General features: G+C 35.4%; 1 protein-coding gene across 1 annotated transcript in view; it reads left to right on the top strand.

Annotated features, from left to right (window-relative positions):
- The first annotated feature begins 247 nt into the window (after positions 1-247).
- LOC108622478 (O-acyltransferase like protein) overlaps positions 248-13859 on the top strand; it is a 19943-nt gene continuing 6331 nt past the window's right edge. The window contains exons 1-5 of the mRNA XM_018020383.2: positions 248-607; positions 10301-10515; positions 11364-11575; positions 12739-12830; positions 13547-13740. Coding sequence (XP_017875872.2) covers positions 379-607; positions 10301-10515; positions 11364-11575; positions 12739-12830; positions 13547-13740 — 942 coding nt within the window. The 5' untranslated portion in view covers positions 248-378. The remainder of the gene's footprint in view (positions 608-10300; positions 10516-11363; positions 11576-12738; positions 12831-13546; positions 13741-13859) is intronic.

Here is a 13859-nt window from a genome sequence, read left to right as displayed (position 1 = left end):
GGCAAAGAGTCAGTACGGCGCGGCGCTCCCACTCTCTCTCTTCTCTCATTACGTACGTGGCTGATCGCAACGGTTCGGGAGGAGAGACACATTACTCGCGCGCGCGTAAGTATCCTCCGGTCTCGCGCGCGCATCGATAAGAGGTAGCCAGCCCATCGACGTCGTCGTCGTCGTGGCCGCCACGGCTCGAATGCTCTTACCCCCATCATCGTGCTCAGAGCCTCGGCCAATGTATAAATGCACCAGCGATTGACAGAACGTACAGTTCACGTTTTGACGTCTCTTACGATACTTTTACGCGTAGCATACTTAACCACCGGTGGATACACGTGAGCAGCCTCAGCCACGTGCTTCCGCCAAAGAGTATCCGTTTCCAATATGAGTTTTCACCCTTTAGTTTCCGCCGCTTCCAACCGTGGTTCGCGTTCACTGATGTTGCTGTTCGCATTGCTCGAGTTGAGCGGAGCGGTGGACAAACCGGAAGCGGTGCTACTGGACTTCTTGACGAAGCCCTTTGCACCCTCCGACGGAGCGTCGGAACGGTGCCTCACAGACAGCGCGCTTTACTTGAGGGAACTCGATTGGTACGCGCCATGGGCCCTGCAAAGTAAGTCGACATTCCTCCTCTCTAACGTTATGTATAAAATCGTTTTGTTAACAAACAAACTAAAAACGTAGGCTTGAAATAGACTGAAAAGTCTCATCGTCAAATTTTAACTCTATGCCTCTACTATTAGTACAATTGTAAATCAAACGTGATTTGTAGTTTACACAGTGCAATCTGTAAGACTACAGGCTTGAATTTTGAAACTGTTGTGCGAATTTAAAAAAAGAGCACGCATCGCATTACTTTTGCTATAGATACATAAGAGTAATTCAGTTTGTCTTTTGTGTGTGCATAAACCAGATTTAGATAGTGAATTGCCTAAAAGAGGTGCTGGGAAACTCAACAGTATCTATTAGAATCAAAGATAGTGGACTGATAATGCGAAGATATTATCAGGGATAACTGTACAGCTAAAATTCAGTCTTCTGCCCAAGGCATGTGCTAAATGTACACACGCCGTATAGTAATGTAATCAGATTCTAAAAAAAACCTCTCTTATCTATTTGACAATTTCTCAATGCCTCTTAATCCGTGAACTGGGTCACTTCTTAATCGGAAACTTCATCAGCCGCGGCATCGGAGGTGATAAAATCTCTCGTAAACGGGAAAGGCGGATGAGTCAACTTTTTATTCGGGAAAATCGTTACAGCTTTTATTCTATCTTTTATTGACTCGTAACTGACAGACGTTTATTGTCAGACTGTAAGGTCGTTCCAGTCTTATTTAAAAAAACAACTAAAGAAAGATTCCGATGATTTAATTAACTCTTTGAATGGTTCCACTATCATTTACAAGAAATTCGTTTTGATTACATGATCTATTAATTTAATTGATTAATTGATGTATTCATTTAATTAATGTATTTACAAGAGAAAAGAGAAAAGCAAGATAAAATTAATTCAAATATAAGAACATTGGACAATCTGATCAACCATACTAATTAAAGTACACTGCAATATTCTGCGAAGACCAATCGTTCTACGCGATATAAAATTCATTAATTGGAGAAAATTATTGGTAATCGGCCATGAATTTCCTCATCAATTCAATAAAATGTTGATAGCCAACGCTCGCGCTTCCCGGAACGTCTTAGTTATAGATAAACGTGATCTGGAAAATCAAAAATAGTAACACGAGAAAGCTATTTATCAATTGGGTACTGATTCATATGCCGCGAGCTCTGCCTGGAAAGTTTTGTCAAATTTCTCGCGCCTAAAATGAAGTTCAATCAACGCGGTAATGAAAACGTACATAGGACTAATTATTATACAAAACATTACACAAAGTAAAGTGCAATATGTTATCCAGAACATTACAAAAAGTATTGTTGAAAATATTGAACAAACAGTACCCTGCATTTATTCTGAGTCGATAAGAAAGAAGAGTGAAAAAGTATTGCTGATGATGATAATGACCGTGATGAGAAGAGAAACGCGGGCGCGGAAGAGGTGTGTCCGGTTCCTCTCGGAAGAAGGTCGGACGATGCGTGATGATCGCGTATCGTTTGGCAAAAACACGCATTTCGCGTACATACTCAAGTGATAAGAGAAAGACAGAAGGGAAGGAAAACGCGCTCGAGGGGATCGCGAACCACACGGGTTTGTTGGCCGAATTATCGGGCAAGTTTGATTACTATATATTGTACTCAGCTGAACTGTTGTTGCATACTCATCGTTCTCGTAATTATTATTTATCGGTTGGATTTAAACGAACCGAGACAATTCCGAGAACATTTTCATATCGTTTCCGACAAATTTTATTGGCTTGTATCGCAATTCAATTGCAGTTGAACATGAACTTGAAGGGATACTATGTTACATGGACATATTCTTATCTTGCCTGTTCTCATTCACACGTCGTTAATCTGGAAAAGAATTTTGTAGATCTTTTTATTGATGTTTTACAGAATTTAATAGTTAGACTACGGATTTTATGCATTTATGAGGAAATTGAATGTGCAAAGGGTGTAAACACTGCATATAATGCATAAAAAATTCAGAATACCAGACGCAAAGTGCACATTGCAATGTTTAAAAAATAAAATAAATTTCTGTTTAAAACACATTTTTTAAACTGATACTCTAAATAGTTTATGTTATAAAAAGTTCTCAGCCTAATAATAATGCTAATGCAATCTATTGAATATTACTCGGTGTAATAAACCTATTGTACCTAATAAACCTTTTGTAATAAACCTATAAAACTGAAAAGTGAGATTATCGAATACCAAGAAAAGAGAGTATCAAGAAAGAAAAAATTATTTGAGATGTTTTGGCGAGAATATTATTGATGTTTTTTAACTCAAAATCAGTGACTCAATCTGCAACTGGTGTGGCACTGGGGCAAGGAAAAGCCTGAGGCAGTGTTTGCACGTTTTTTAGGACATGGCGCGCATAAATTTTCGGCTCGGTGGATTACTCAATTGGTTTCGCACAGGTCATTGAACCTTCAGTAATTCGTTGCTCTTCGAAATAGAAAGAAACCGATAGAAATTGCTGCTTTCTACAAATGATTCATCATTACTTATGTGGTTAGTTCCTTTTAAGTGCATGTTTAATGAAGGGATGGAAAATTTTTACCATTAGTAGATACTAAACTTGACTAATTGTGAGCTAATTGAAATGCAAAGAATTTCTGTTACGTAACTATCTCTATTTCTAGTAAATGAAGGGCTTGAAGAATGAGAATGTTATATAATAATTCTCCTTCTTTTATGCGAGTTGTTAACTTTTTTGTTGCTTGATCAATGATGCGACTTTTTTTACGCTCCGGTTTGAAGCGACGAACGAGCGGTCTGTTGAAGCTTTAGATTAAGATTGTTCTGGCTCTGACTATACAATCTCTGCAAAAAGTTATACGTATTTTAAATACGTATAGTGTGTTCTCTGATTTTGCTATAACAAGTATTATCAACTTTCGAAAGTTCATTATTATGACATTTGAAAAACGGAAACCTTTAAGTCTTTTCTCTCTGAATTCCAAATTCTTGTAACAGTAGAGTTGATGCCATTAGAGTAATCGCTACGACCATTACAGATAATTAACGCAAACGTTCTGTGTATCTTAATGATATATAACTGAATAAAAGAACATGAATTTTTAACTGCCGACGAGTAATTAATTGTTCAGATTAATATTCATGTTCCTTATTTTGGAAAATTTTATTTCAATAACGAAATGTAATACAGGCAAGTTGTTTTCAATATTAATCGTCGATAATATAATATTATAACGCGAAGATAAAGAACAAGTTTTTTACCTCTTATGTTTTTTATACTACTTGAAGGTTTTGTACTCTGTCTATGACGCTATAGGGTCAGGTCTAACTGGCAAATAATAATAACCACATCAACTAAAATAGCTGTACGTAATTGAATATTTTGCAGCTTTTTAATTCATTGAAAATGTTATCAAGTTTCGATTTTAATCACAAGTAGGGACACGCATTGTGTAACACGCATCAGAATGCGAAGACTAGAACGAGAGACTAATTGACCAGGGGTCAGCATCGCGTTATCTGAAACTAATAACAGTAATAATATTATATAATAACAACGTGCACTAGTATCAATAGTAGTTCCACGATATGTGTGAGGGGAAACAATTAATTAAGTGTTAAATTCGCATTGCGACGTCATCTAATTATTAGATTGTGCATGTTTATACAAAATGAAATTTTGCGGTAGCTATTTAAAAAATGAAGCTTAGGTTAAAATTTATTTTTCCTTTTAAAGATAATGATCAGTATTAAATACGTTCTGCATATTTTTCCATATTGCACACATTCCTTATATTTTTTGCACATTCAAATAAATATGTATTTTATGTACATTATCGACTAAATGTTCAGAATTACTTCCTAAAATCAAATTTATTGTCTACTGCATATGAAAAAATAGATTTATTACTTTCTTTTTAATTCTATTGCTTGGACTATGAAATTCGAAACATGTAAACGGTAGTGTATATATGTACATACCGAAGGGGTACTAAGTGATTGTGGTGGGGAAACGGAAGAAAAACCGAAGGGAGAATAAAAGGAACTGAATGGGAAAAGGAAGAAAAGCGTCGGAGTCTGAGCATCGTTGCGTTAGTGAATCGATAATGTGCGTCACGATAAATCCGCAAACTAGGTCAATAAGGAATAACGTCTGTGCCGATGACCGTCCTTGTATATCGGAGCTAGTCTTTTTGCTCGCGGACCGATCATCGATCAATCTCTTTCCTTCCTCTCGTATGATACTTCATTTTATTGTTAAAAGCACGCCTTCACGTTTCCATTCTTTACAGAATAACATACTGAGAATCACTTAAACATTATCTCTCATCTTAAGCAATTCCGGAATTTAAAAACTCTTTTAGTTTCATGTCTTAAACATGTTTTTTTCTTTTATGTTTAAAAATCTATTTATATACTGATGCTATGCATAGAATTATTATTTTGACTCACTGTTTGTGAATTAATAGAATAAAATATAAATTAATACAAAATCATTGATGTATTTTGTCGTCGTTCATCAATTGTACTGTACAGTTCAAAATAATAAAAGGTGAATCAATTATCTGTTAATCAATAATATAAAATAATATATAATCGACTGTTGTGCTAATTCTCATTTAAAAATTTTTCATTAAAATCGTAATCCCGAGGCTAATCGCACTCGTCCTTTGGTTGCCTCGATAAATATTCATCGAATTCTTCCGGAATCGAAATGGAATAGTACATTGTGTACCTAGGGCGCAAAATAGGGCATTCTAGCACTGGCACGAGTGTGAATTTCGCCCGAGCGAAGCGAGGGCGACAAATTCACACGAGTGACAGAATGCCCTTTGCGCCCGTGGTGCACATACTATTTTTTGACACGCCGGGCGAGAAATTCGACCATTGAAAATTGTATGTTCATCTTAATTACAAAGAAAGGGGTCCAGGGGGCGAAGTCCCCTGGTGGGGGTTCGGGCGGGGGCGATGTTTCTCAGGGCGGGGTTATGGGGGGTTCTGGGGGCGAAGCCCCCCGTCTTTCAAAAATATTTTACCAATTTTTTTGAAATAATAGTATATTTTCACATACCGACATACGAAAAAAGTATAATATCAAGCAAATCGACCAAACAGCGTGTTGCACGGTAAAATGACCGACACTGCGTTAGTATATTAAAGATATATATTTGATCGGGTCGCGACCAGCTTCTTCCACGTCCAGAGCTGTACTGTTTTAAAATGTTCCCGAAACGCAGCACGTCTCGAGATTTTTAGACGTTGCCGTCGTTATCGGGCTGCCCGTATACCTTACAAAGTTCTTCGCGTTTCCGGCTGGCATTTACCATACTCGTACAATGTCTTACCATCTTATCCTACACTGTACTGGTACGGAACATTGTAAGAGCCTACAGTTTGTTTAATCGATAACAAAAGCCATTGAAGTTGTCATTATATCATTTTCCGCCCTAGGGCGGGAATGTGCTATTTTGCGCCCGCTAAACATGCACGAGAAACCGAATTTCGCGCCCGGAGTGTCAAAAAGTATACTTACACATGCGCGCTGCATTCGGTTATCCTTGAACTGTACGATGACGCGTTCAAGCTTGGACCTCGATTTTTTGCATGCGAGAAAAAAAGAATTTAGTGATTGGTCCCTTGTTGGTCCAGGTATGTTTGATTCGTAGAATTGATGAAAAAAGAGTTAAATAAAGAATAACGAAACCAACAAGAAGTAAATTGTGCAAAAAATTTTTTTATTCATTAGTTCCTATGGTCACGATCATTAAAACGAGTGTGAGTGACCATGGGACATGAAAATGTATGGACGCATATGATGAGCATAAAGTGTATAAGAAATTATGTAAAAAGAATTGGCTTGTAATTTTTACAGTGTGAAATTCTCATTCACATTCAGAAGAATTGGATTCTAGGAGATTAATATTAGTAGAGTTGTAGGCAAGACACATTTTTACATATAACTTTCTGCAAATTCAAATAAAATCAAATATCTGTAGTCTAAACACAATTCTCATCAATACAGTTATAAATAACACTACATAATAATAAAATACAGAGAAATGCAAAAGCGATCTATGTTTCATCTACGAATGCTTTTATTTTTATAGAAGAGACAATTGACAACTTTTATGAGGAAGCAAATTATGAGGCGCAATGATAAACGCGTAACGAGGGTACCGCCTATTCCTTTCCGCGCACGGGCTCCTAATCGCTGTATTCTCTCTCACGACTTATTGCTCTCATATCTCGCGTCGCGAGTATTGATATATCTACGGTTACCCATTGACGACGCAACCTAATACATACATTTCTTCTTACTCTTTTTTATATATTTCCTTCTATTATTTTTTTATTTGTATTCTTTATTAGATTATATTTTCTATGAATACAATTATCGTATTTATCAATATTTAATATCTCCATATTGTTGTAGTAAATAATCAATTATTTTATATATGGATCGATATCAACATAATGGAACAGGGAGACAAAAGCTGGGAAAGAAATAATGTGTTGCATTCTTCTTAGAACCGGCAGAGGTTATTAGCATCTTGGGAATCACCGACGCGTTTAGACGCGCATTTGCAATGAATTAGCATTCTAAGGTCATGAGTTCGTTTACTTCTTCGTCGATATCTTAATCGATGACCACCGTGCCCCGCTCTCGGTATCTTGCAGAAAATAATTTCTAACTTCTGCCGTTCTCAAGGAAAATTTTCACATTCCGGTAGGTGCATACGTTGTTCCAACACATGTCATTATTTATTACCTGAAATTCGTACATGATGATATAATGATTAAATAAAATAAAGTCATAACTAGCTAATTCATTGTATTCTGGATCAACATGCATAAAGATGTGTTTACGCTATATAAGAAAACATTGTTATATAACTTTATTTCATATTTGTATATTTAACATATTTATAACTTGTTACGATAACTTGTTCAGTTGCGTTTATACTATACACAAAACGTGTTAAGAATTGACATTTGCTGAAAATCTCAAGCTAATTGCCTAATTTATATGTATTGGTATTGCCTCTCGAAATGCTTCAACTTTCATACTTATTTTGCGTCCAATTTTATTTATTAAGTATTCAAGATTAGAACATTTTATCTGTTCTAGGTTTAGAACTTGCATCTGCTAGAAGATCAATGTCATTATATTTTTGAGCTAATAATTATGCTAGGGCGTAGTCAAAATTTTTTCTATATTTTTCTAACAAAATTACACAAACAACTACTGCTAGAATTACTTTCTAGACGTTTTACCTCATTATAAATAATGAAATGAAAAATGTTTTATGAATTTGTTACAGTAACACATAATATGCTATATAACAGAAAAAGTGTTGTATTACATTATATAACATTATGCTTCTTACTTTGAACTTCGCTGCATATAGAAGTTCTGTTATATGTATAGTGTAGACGCAGCTTAAAATGCATATGTTATGTCATTTACTATATTACTTACAAAACTTATGGTATAAAATGATATAATAATTAGTTATTATTAATTCTTCCCCTGTAAAATGTTTACAACAACGTTTATCGCTAGTTTATATAATCAAAATGTTTGGTATTCAAACATAAACCATTGTTTTGGATCGAAGAAAAAGAAGTAATTCCAGTTTTGCGCAACATCTTCACTTTATGTAAGTCTTGTTTACACTGGAAGCGTGCGTATGCGTACATGAATGTGGTTCGCTTAAGATGAGCTGCACAATCATATTGTTTCCCATCTGACTGCTTGGCAGTTGTTTGCTATGTGGTTCCGCTTATCGAGCATCAATGAAAAATTCGACACGTCTGATATCTCTAGTCACAAGCTTTTATTTATTATCGGAACGACCCGTTTCACAATTGCAATCGCGTTACCACGTAATTCCCGTAACGCTAACGCACTTCCGCGATGACGGAAGATAAACAGCTGCGGGGTGTGTTCCACGTTTCGCTTTGTCTCGTGACCAATTGCAAATGTTACATCCAGTTTTTCTGAATGGGAATTGAGAAACGGTTAATGCATTTCAAATTGAGAAAAGTATAATTTTGTACGGAACGTATAAACGAGTAAAATTAAAATAATCAAAGGATTTTAGTTAAATGGAATGCTGTTAGATTAATATATTTATATTTAAATTGTATGAATCATATTCTTAGCTATCTCTCAGGAATTGATGATACAAGTTAGTTTTCAATTTGGCGTTCCCAATCACGTTTTGAAGTCAAGGTTCGAAAACATACTGGCCCCATTTTCAGTTTTCCAATCGCCCACTAACAATTTATTACAATTTATCATTATTCTTTTTTATTTACACTTCGAGGTTAATTCTTGTATCACTTCCAAATACAAAATTTCAAACCATATAACTGTTACTGGCAACATATAAAAAGCAGACATTGTGTACTTAGAATGTTTCTAGAAAATGCGTGAGTAACCTAGTAATTGTTTCATACTTTGCCCAAAAACGCCAAGCATTTTGGATAGTGCTTACGTATTTTATTTAAATCTCGACTTGAAATGCGAAGAATTTTTTTCCAAAATATTGATCATGTGTAAAATCGGGGACTGGAGAATTCCTTAACAACATTTCGTTAACCGGTTCCGTTGGGTCGTTGTTTGTTATAAACCGACGAACGATTATGAAACGCGTGTGCAAACTGGCGATGGTTCAAGTTCGCGAGATTCCACATATTCTCGGATTGCTGCTCATCAGCAAACAATCGACACCGTTGGTAAACACGCTGATGACTTGGAGACTACGGACTTTTATTAGGAATTTCAAAATATCTATACAAGATCCTGGGATTTCGATATTTGTATCATCACTGCTTGATCAGTTTTCAATAGTAAAAGCGTCCAACTATTCTTTTTATTCATTGTAATGAAATTAATAATGTAAACATTTACATAATATTGGGTTGGGGAATAAGTTCGTAGCGTTCTTACCGAAGACTTTTATTTAAACAAACAACAATAATTATATCAATAAGTTAATCAATTATAGAATCGTTTTATGATCGCAGTTCATTTTTTCCGCCAATTCACGACTGGTTTGGCGACCGTTCTCCTTCAAAAGTGATTTGAGACGTTCTTCATCGAATTCAGAAGGCCTTCCGCTGCGGGACGTGTCATCGACGTTAAAGTCGCCATTTTTTAACTTTGCAAACCATTTCCGTGCTGTAGACTCGCCTATGACACCTTCTCCATACACGTCGCAAATGTCCCGGGCTGCTTCGGCAGCTTTTTGACCTCGATGAAAAGCAAAGAAGAGCAGGTGTCGAAAATGTTGATTTTTGCCTCCTGGGTATTCCATTTCTAAGCCTCAGAACTAATAAAAAATTAAATAACTCAAAAATACAATTAACATAGTTTTGTAGAGCAGAAAGAGTTCTATTGAATGAATACTTACCCGTTGCAAACAGCAAACAAATCGTTGTAAAATAAAAGAAATTATAAAAACGCTATGAACTTATTCCCCAACCTAATATGAAGCATAGGCCAAATATTTTCTTAAGGGTATAATAATTGTAATGTGTATAACGTTATATAATTTTGTGACGTGATATAATTATTGATATAATTTCTGATATGGTTGTTTGAAATGACTATTAGTCTTGATATTCAAACAGTTTGTCGTATGTGTCGTGGAAGAAGAAAAGTGCAAAGACCTGCCTTTGAATTCCAGTGTACGACGCGTCCGTGAAAATTCCAACGGGCGTAATCACGGGCAATTACCAACAGCTAGGCAATTACGACGAGTGTCTGCAAGTGAAAAGCGGACACGGATTCACCGGGAAGGCCTGCACTGCCACGGTGAATTTCGAAATCGGCGAGGACGACGGAAAACCGCGTCAACGGCCCGATATGGGTGATCTGTTTCGCAATGTGGCAATCGCATCCGTGAGTAAATCTGTCTCTATCTTATTATCGCGTTTCCAAAACCATATTTTCAGTTTTTTGCTTCAATTGTAAACTGAGTATTCAAAAGTCAATTATTTATGAACTAGCATTTCCTGTCGTGAATTTTACTCCTTTCACCACCTAAGATGTGGAATTTTGAAAAATCCAGAGATTAGTTTTTAGTATTTTTATAAATGAATGAAAGCGGAATTTCGAAAAATCCTCGCTTAGAACCTGCAACATAATAGGAAATTACTCTTAAAATTTCAAATAGATTGATACGACAGTTTTTGTCGAGACGATGAGTCAGTGATGAAGTTCTTTTATGTGTACGTATATACGTATGTATATATTGTCAAATAGCATTTTGTCTCAACGATATACCTTTTGAAAAATTCAATGAATTGGAATATAATATCCTTATTCCTTAAAAAAATAACGTGAAAATATACTTAAATCGTGTAAATATAAATGTTGAATACATCTGTTCAACGAACATCTGGCCTATTAAATCGCTCTGATAACGACTGATGATCAGTTTGTAGATCGGTAATCTCGATGCGATAAACAGCGAATGGTTTGATAATGATTGTAATCAGACAATCAATGGTTCGGAGCAATGGCCGATAACTGTGTGGAAGAGTACAATTCGTTTATTGCTACTTTAAAAACGATATTACTGATAGATCCCTATAGTACTTAATATGTCTGATATCTGAAGGAGAAAAGAAATGACCGATTCCGTGTGATAATTTTGCGAGTAAATAAAGTTGTATCAGCACATTTCTCGAGTACAAGATATCGAAAGAATTAATATGACAGATATGAATGATATTTCCTTGATTCAGGGAAATCCAAAATGGAAATCGAACCGTACGGTGAACTATGAGTGGATGTGGTGCGTGCCATCCAGCTGCAATCACACGGAAATACAGGAGACATTGGAGATCGTCCTCGACCCTCTCAAGGTGGAGGATCGCGTAGATATGGTGGTGCACGTCTCGTGCCGAACCGCAGAAACCGATCAGCCTGTTTTTGACGTAATCGACTGGATTTACATGTACGTTCCCCTTTTATAATTTTTTGTCATAGAAAACATCATAAAATAAATACAGAGTATGAGTCAATTTAAGAAAGAAGAAAGACATTCAAGTTTTAGTGCCCAAAATAATTAAACAAGTAATTTAAAATGGTGGGTCTCCAGAGTCCTACGAGATTCGAAGAATTAATTTGTGATAATAATAATTTTTCTGACAAACAGAATTTCCTTGAACTTGTTCTGGTATAAGATCATCTGCAAAAATTCTTTGTTGCATTCTCTGAATGTCGTTCAACAATTCCTTGTTAACTTGTGCAAACTATATTATCATAAAAATAATAAACTGCCTGACAATATACGGTGGAAGATATTATTATATTAAATTCTATTAATTACTTACTGGCTTTATCAAGATACAACGAAAGACTCAATCTTTCTTCACCTGACTTTTATTCATTGATCCCTGTAATGGAAAAAGTGGTAAACAATTTTTTTCGCTGTTAATTGTTACGGTTTGGGATAAATACTATCGTGTTTCGCGGTTTTCACAGTAACGCAAGCGGCTCCGGTGGCATGGTTATTTGCCAGTGGCTTCGAGGGCAAGGCTGAACGCGTGCATCGCACGACAAACCTCCTCAATCCCACTTCCACTTTATCTCTGTTATGTAAACTACGTGACCGCGCTTTTGTTATTTTATTTATCATCCATTGCGAATGTATTTATAATTGTGTAGACTTAAACCTTGAAATGTCAAAGTACTTTTAAAAATAAAATTTCAGAACATGCTGGAAGCGGTTATTTTCTCATTTTAATTTTTTCACCCTGCATATTTGTTTTAAATTATTGTAATACTCTAAAATTGCTCAACATGTATTCATATTACGTGTATAACACGTACTGTAATTGTGTAATTCAGTTTATTTTTTACTGTAAAAATATTCCTGGAAAACATCCTTGTTTTATTATGACAAAATTTTTTTCTAATATTAATATATATAAATAAATATATAATATTAAAATTCGTTGACATAATAAAAATGAAGATTTAAAAATTTTTTACTTTTACACTTACATCACTTCCATAATAACCGGCTCAATTATGCTTGTGTCTATTATAAAGTACAATTTCACAGCGCAACGCGTGGGAGCGGTTTTAATTATTGCAGGTCGTTTCAAATTTCAGATCGATCCTTGTGATATTCGTGGTGATGATAATTGCCAGCACGAGTTACGATATTACTAAACAAGGCCATCTAAGTACGTTGAACCGAAAAGGTGAGTCGGTGACGGAGTCGTTCGTCCTCTTACGTAAACGAAAATTTATTGGAAATCCGTCACATATCTCCGGTCGCGAAAATAAGTCCTCCCCTCACCTCTTGAGGGAAATGATAGAATCGACAGATTGTTGATGTCATGTGATCGATAGAGATTACTTGGCCACCAGATAAGGATCAGTGTGAAGGACACTTTGTTTATCTTGCATAAGCGCTTTATCGTTGTTTGCACCAATAAACATCTCTTCACTATGTGTTATATTATGCATGCTTTCCTAATCTTGCGAGTTCCAAGAGATTCTGTTCTCATTCTATTTCATAAGATATTAAACTCCTCTTACTTTTTTATAAGAATTCTTGTTTTATAAAAATAAGGACTGTTTATTACGTAATTATTAATATAATATATATAAATGTCAAATAAAATTGTCAATCATTCTATCAATTAATTATCAATCAAATTAATTTTAATGAAGAGAATGTTTCTTATGCTTCTTTAATAGGAAAAGTCATATACCTTTGAACAGTTTTGTACTTCGCTCGATAGTGTAGGATTTTTCCGTGCCTCATTGACAAATTTACATTTAATTGTTTAATTCTTAACACATGGAGTGATACCCTACAGTAGGTCGCTGAATTCGCCTCAACAAGGGTTATGATATATGTATGTATGTGTATATAGGACTCCATTTAAAGAAATTAATTTGCTCTGTTTAGACAAAAGACACGTGCTCCTGACCTCGTTCTCCATTTACACGAACGGGAAGAATTTATTGCGAACCGATAGGAGCCAAAACTCCATCAGATGCCTTGACGGTCTTCGTTACATCAGTATTTGTTGGATCATTTATGGTCACACTCATTACATCGAGGCGGTTGGTGTTAAAATGAATTTGAACGAAATTCCGCAGGTAAGATGATTGATGGATTTTATTATATACAATGAACTATCTTCTAGTTTCAAAAACACTGCTAAATATACATTTATAAATAATAAAATAATAAATATTTATAATAAATAAAATTGTCC

The sequence above is a fragment of the Ceratina calcarata genome, unplaced genomic scaffold (genome assembly GCF_001652005.2).
Source record: "Ceratina calcarata isolate Rehan_Ccalc_2016 unplaced genomic scaffold, ASM165200v1 scaffold224, whole genome shotgun sequence".
In the NCBI taxonomy this organism is placed as follows: Eukaryota; Metazoa; Arthropoda; class Insecta; order Hymenoptera; family Apidae; genus Ceratina; species Ceratina calcarata.
This window is presented reverse-complemented; position numbering and strand designations above follow the sequence as displayed.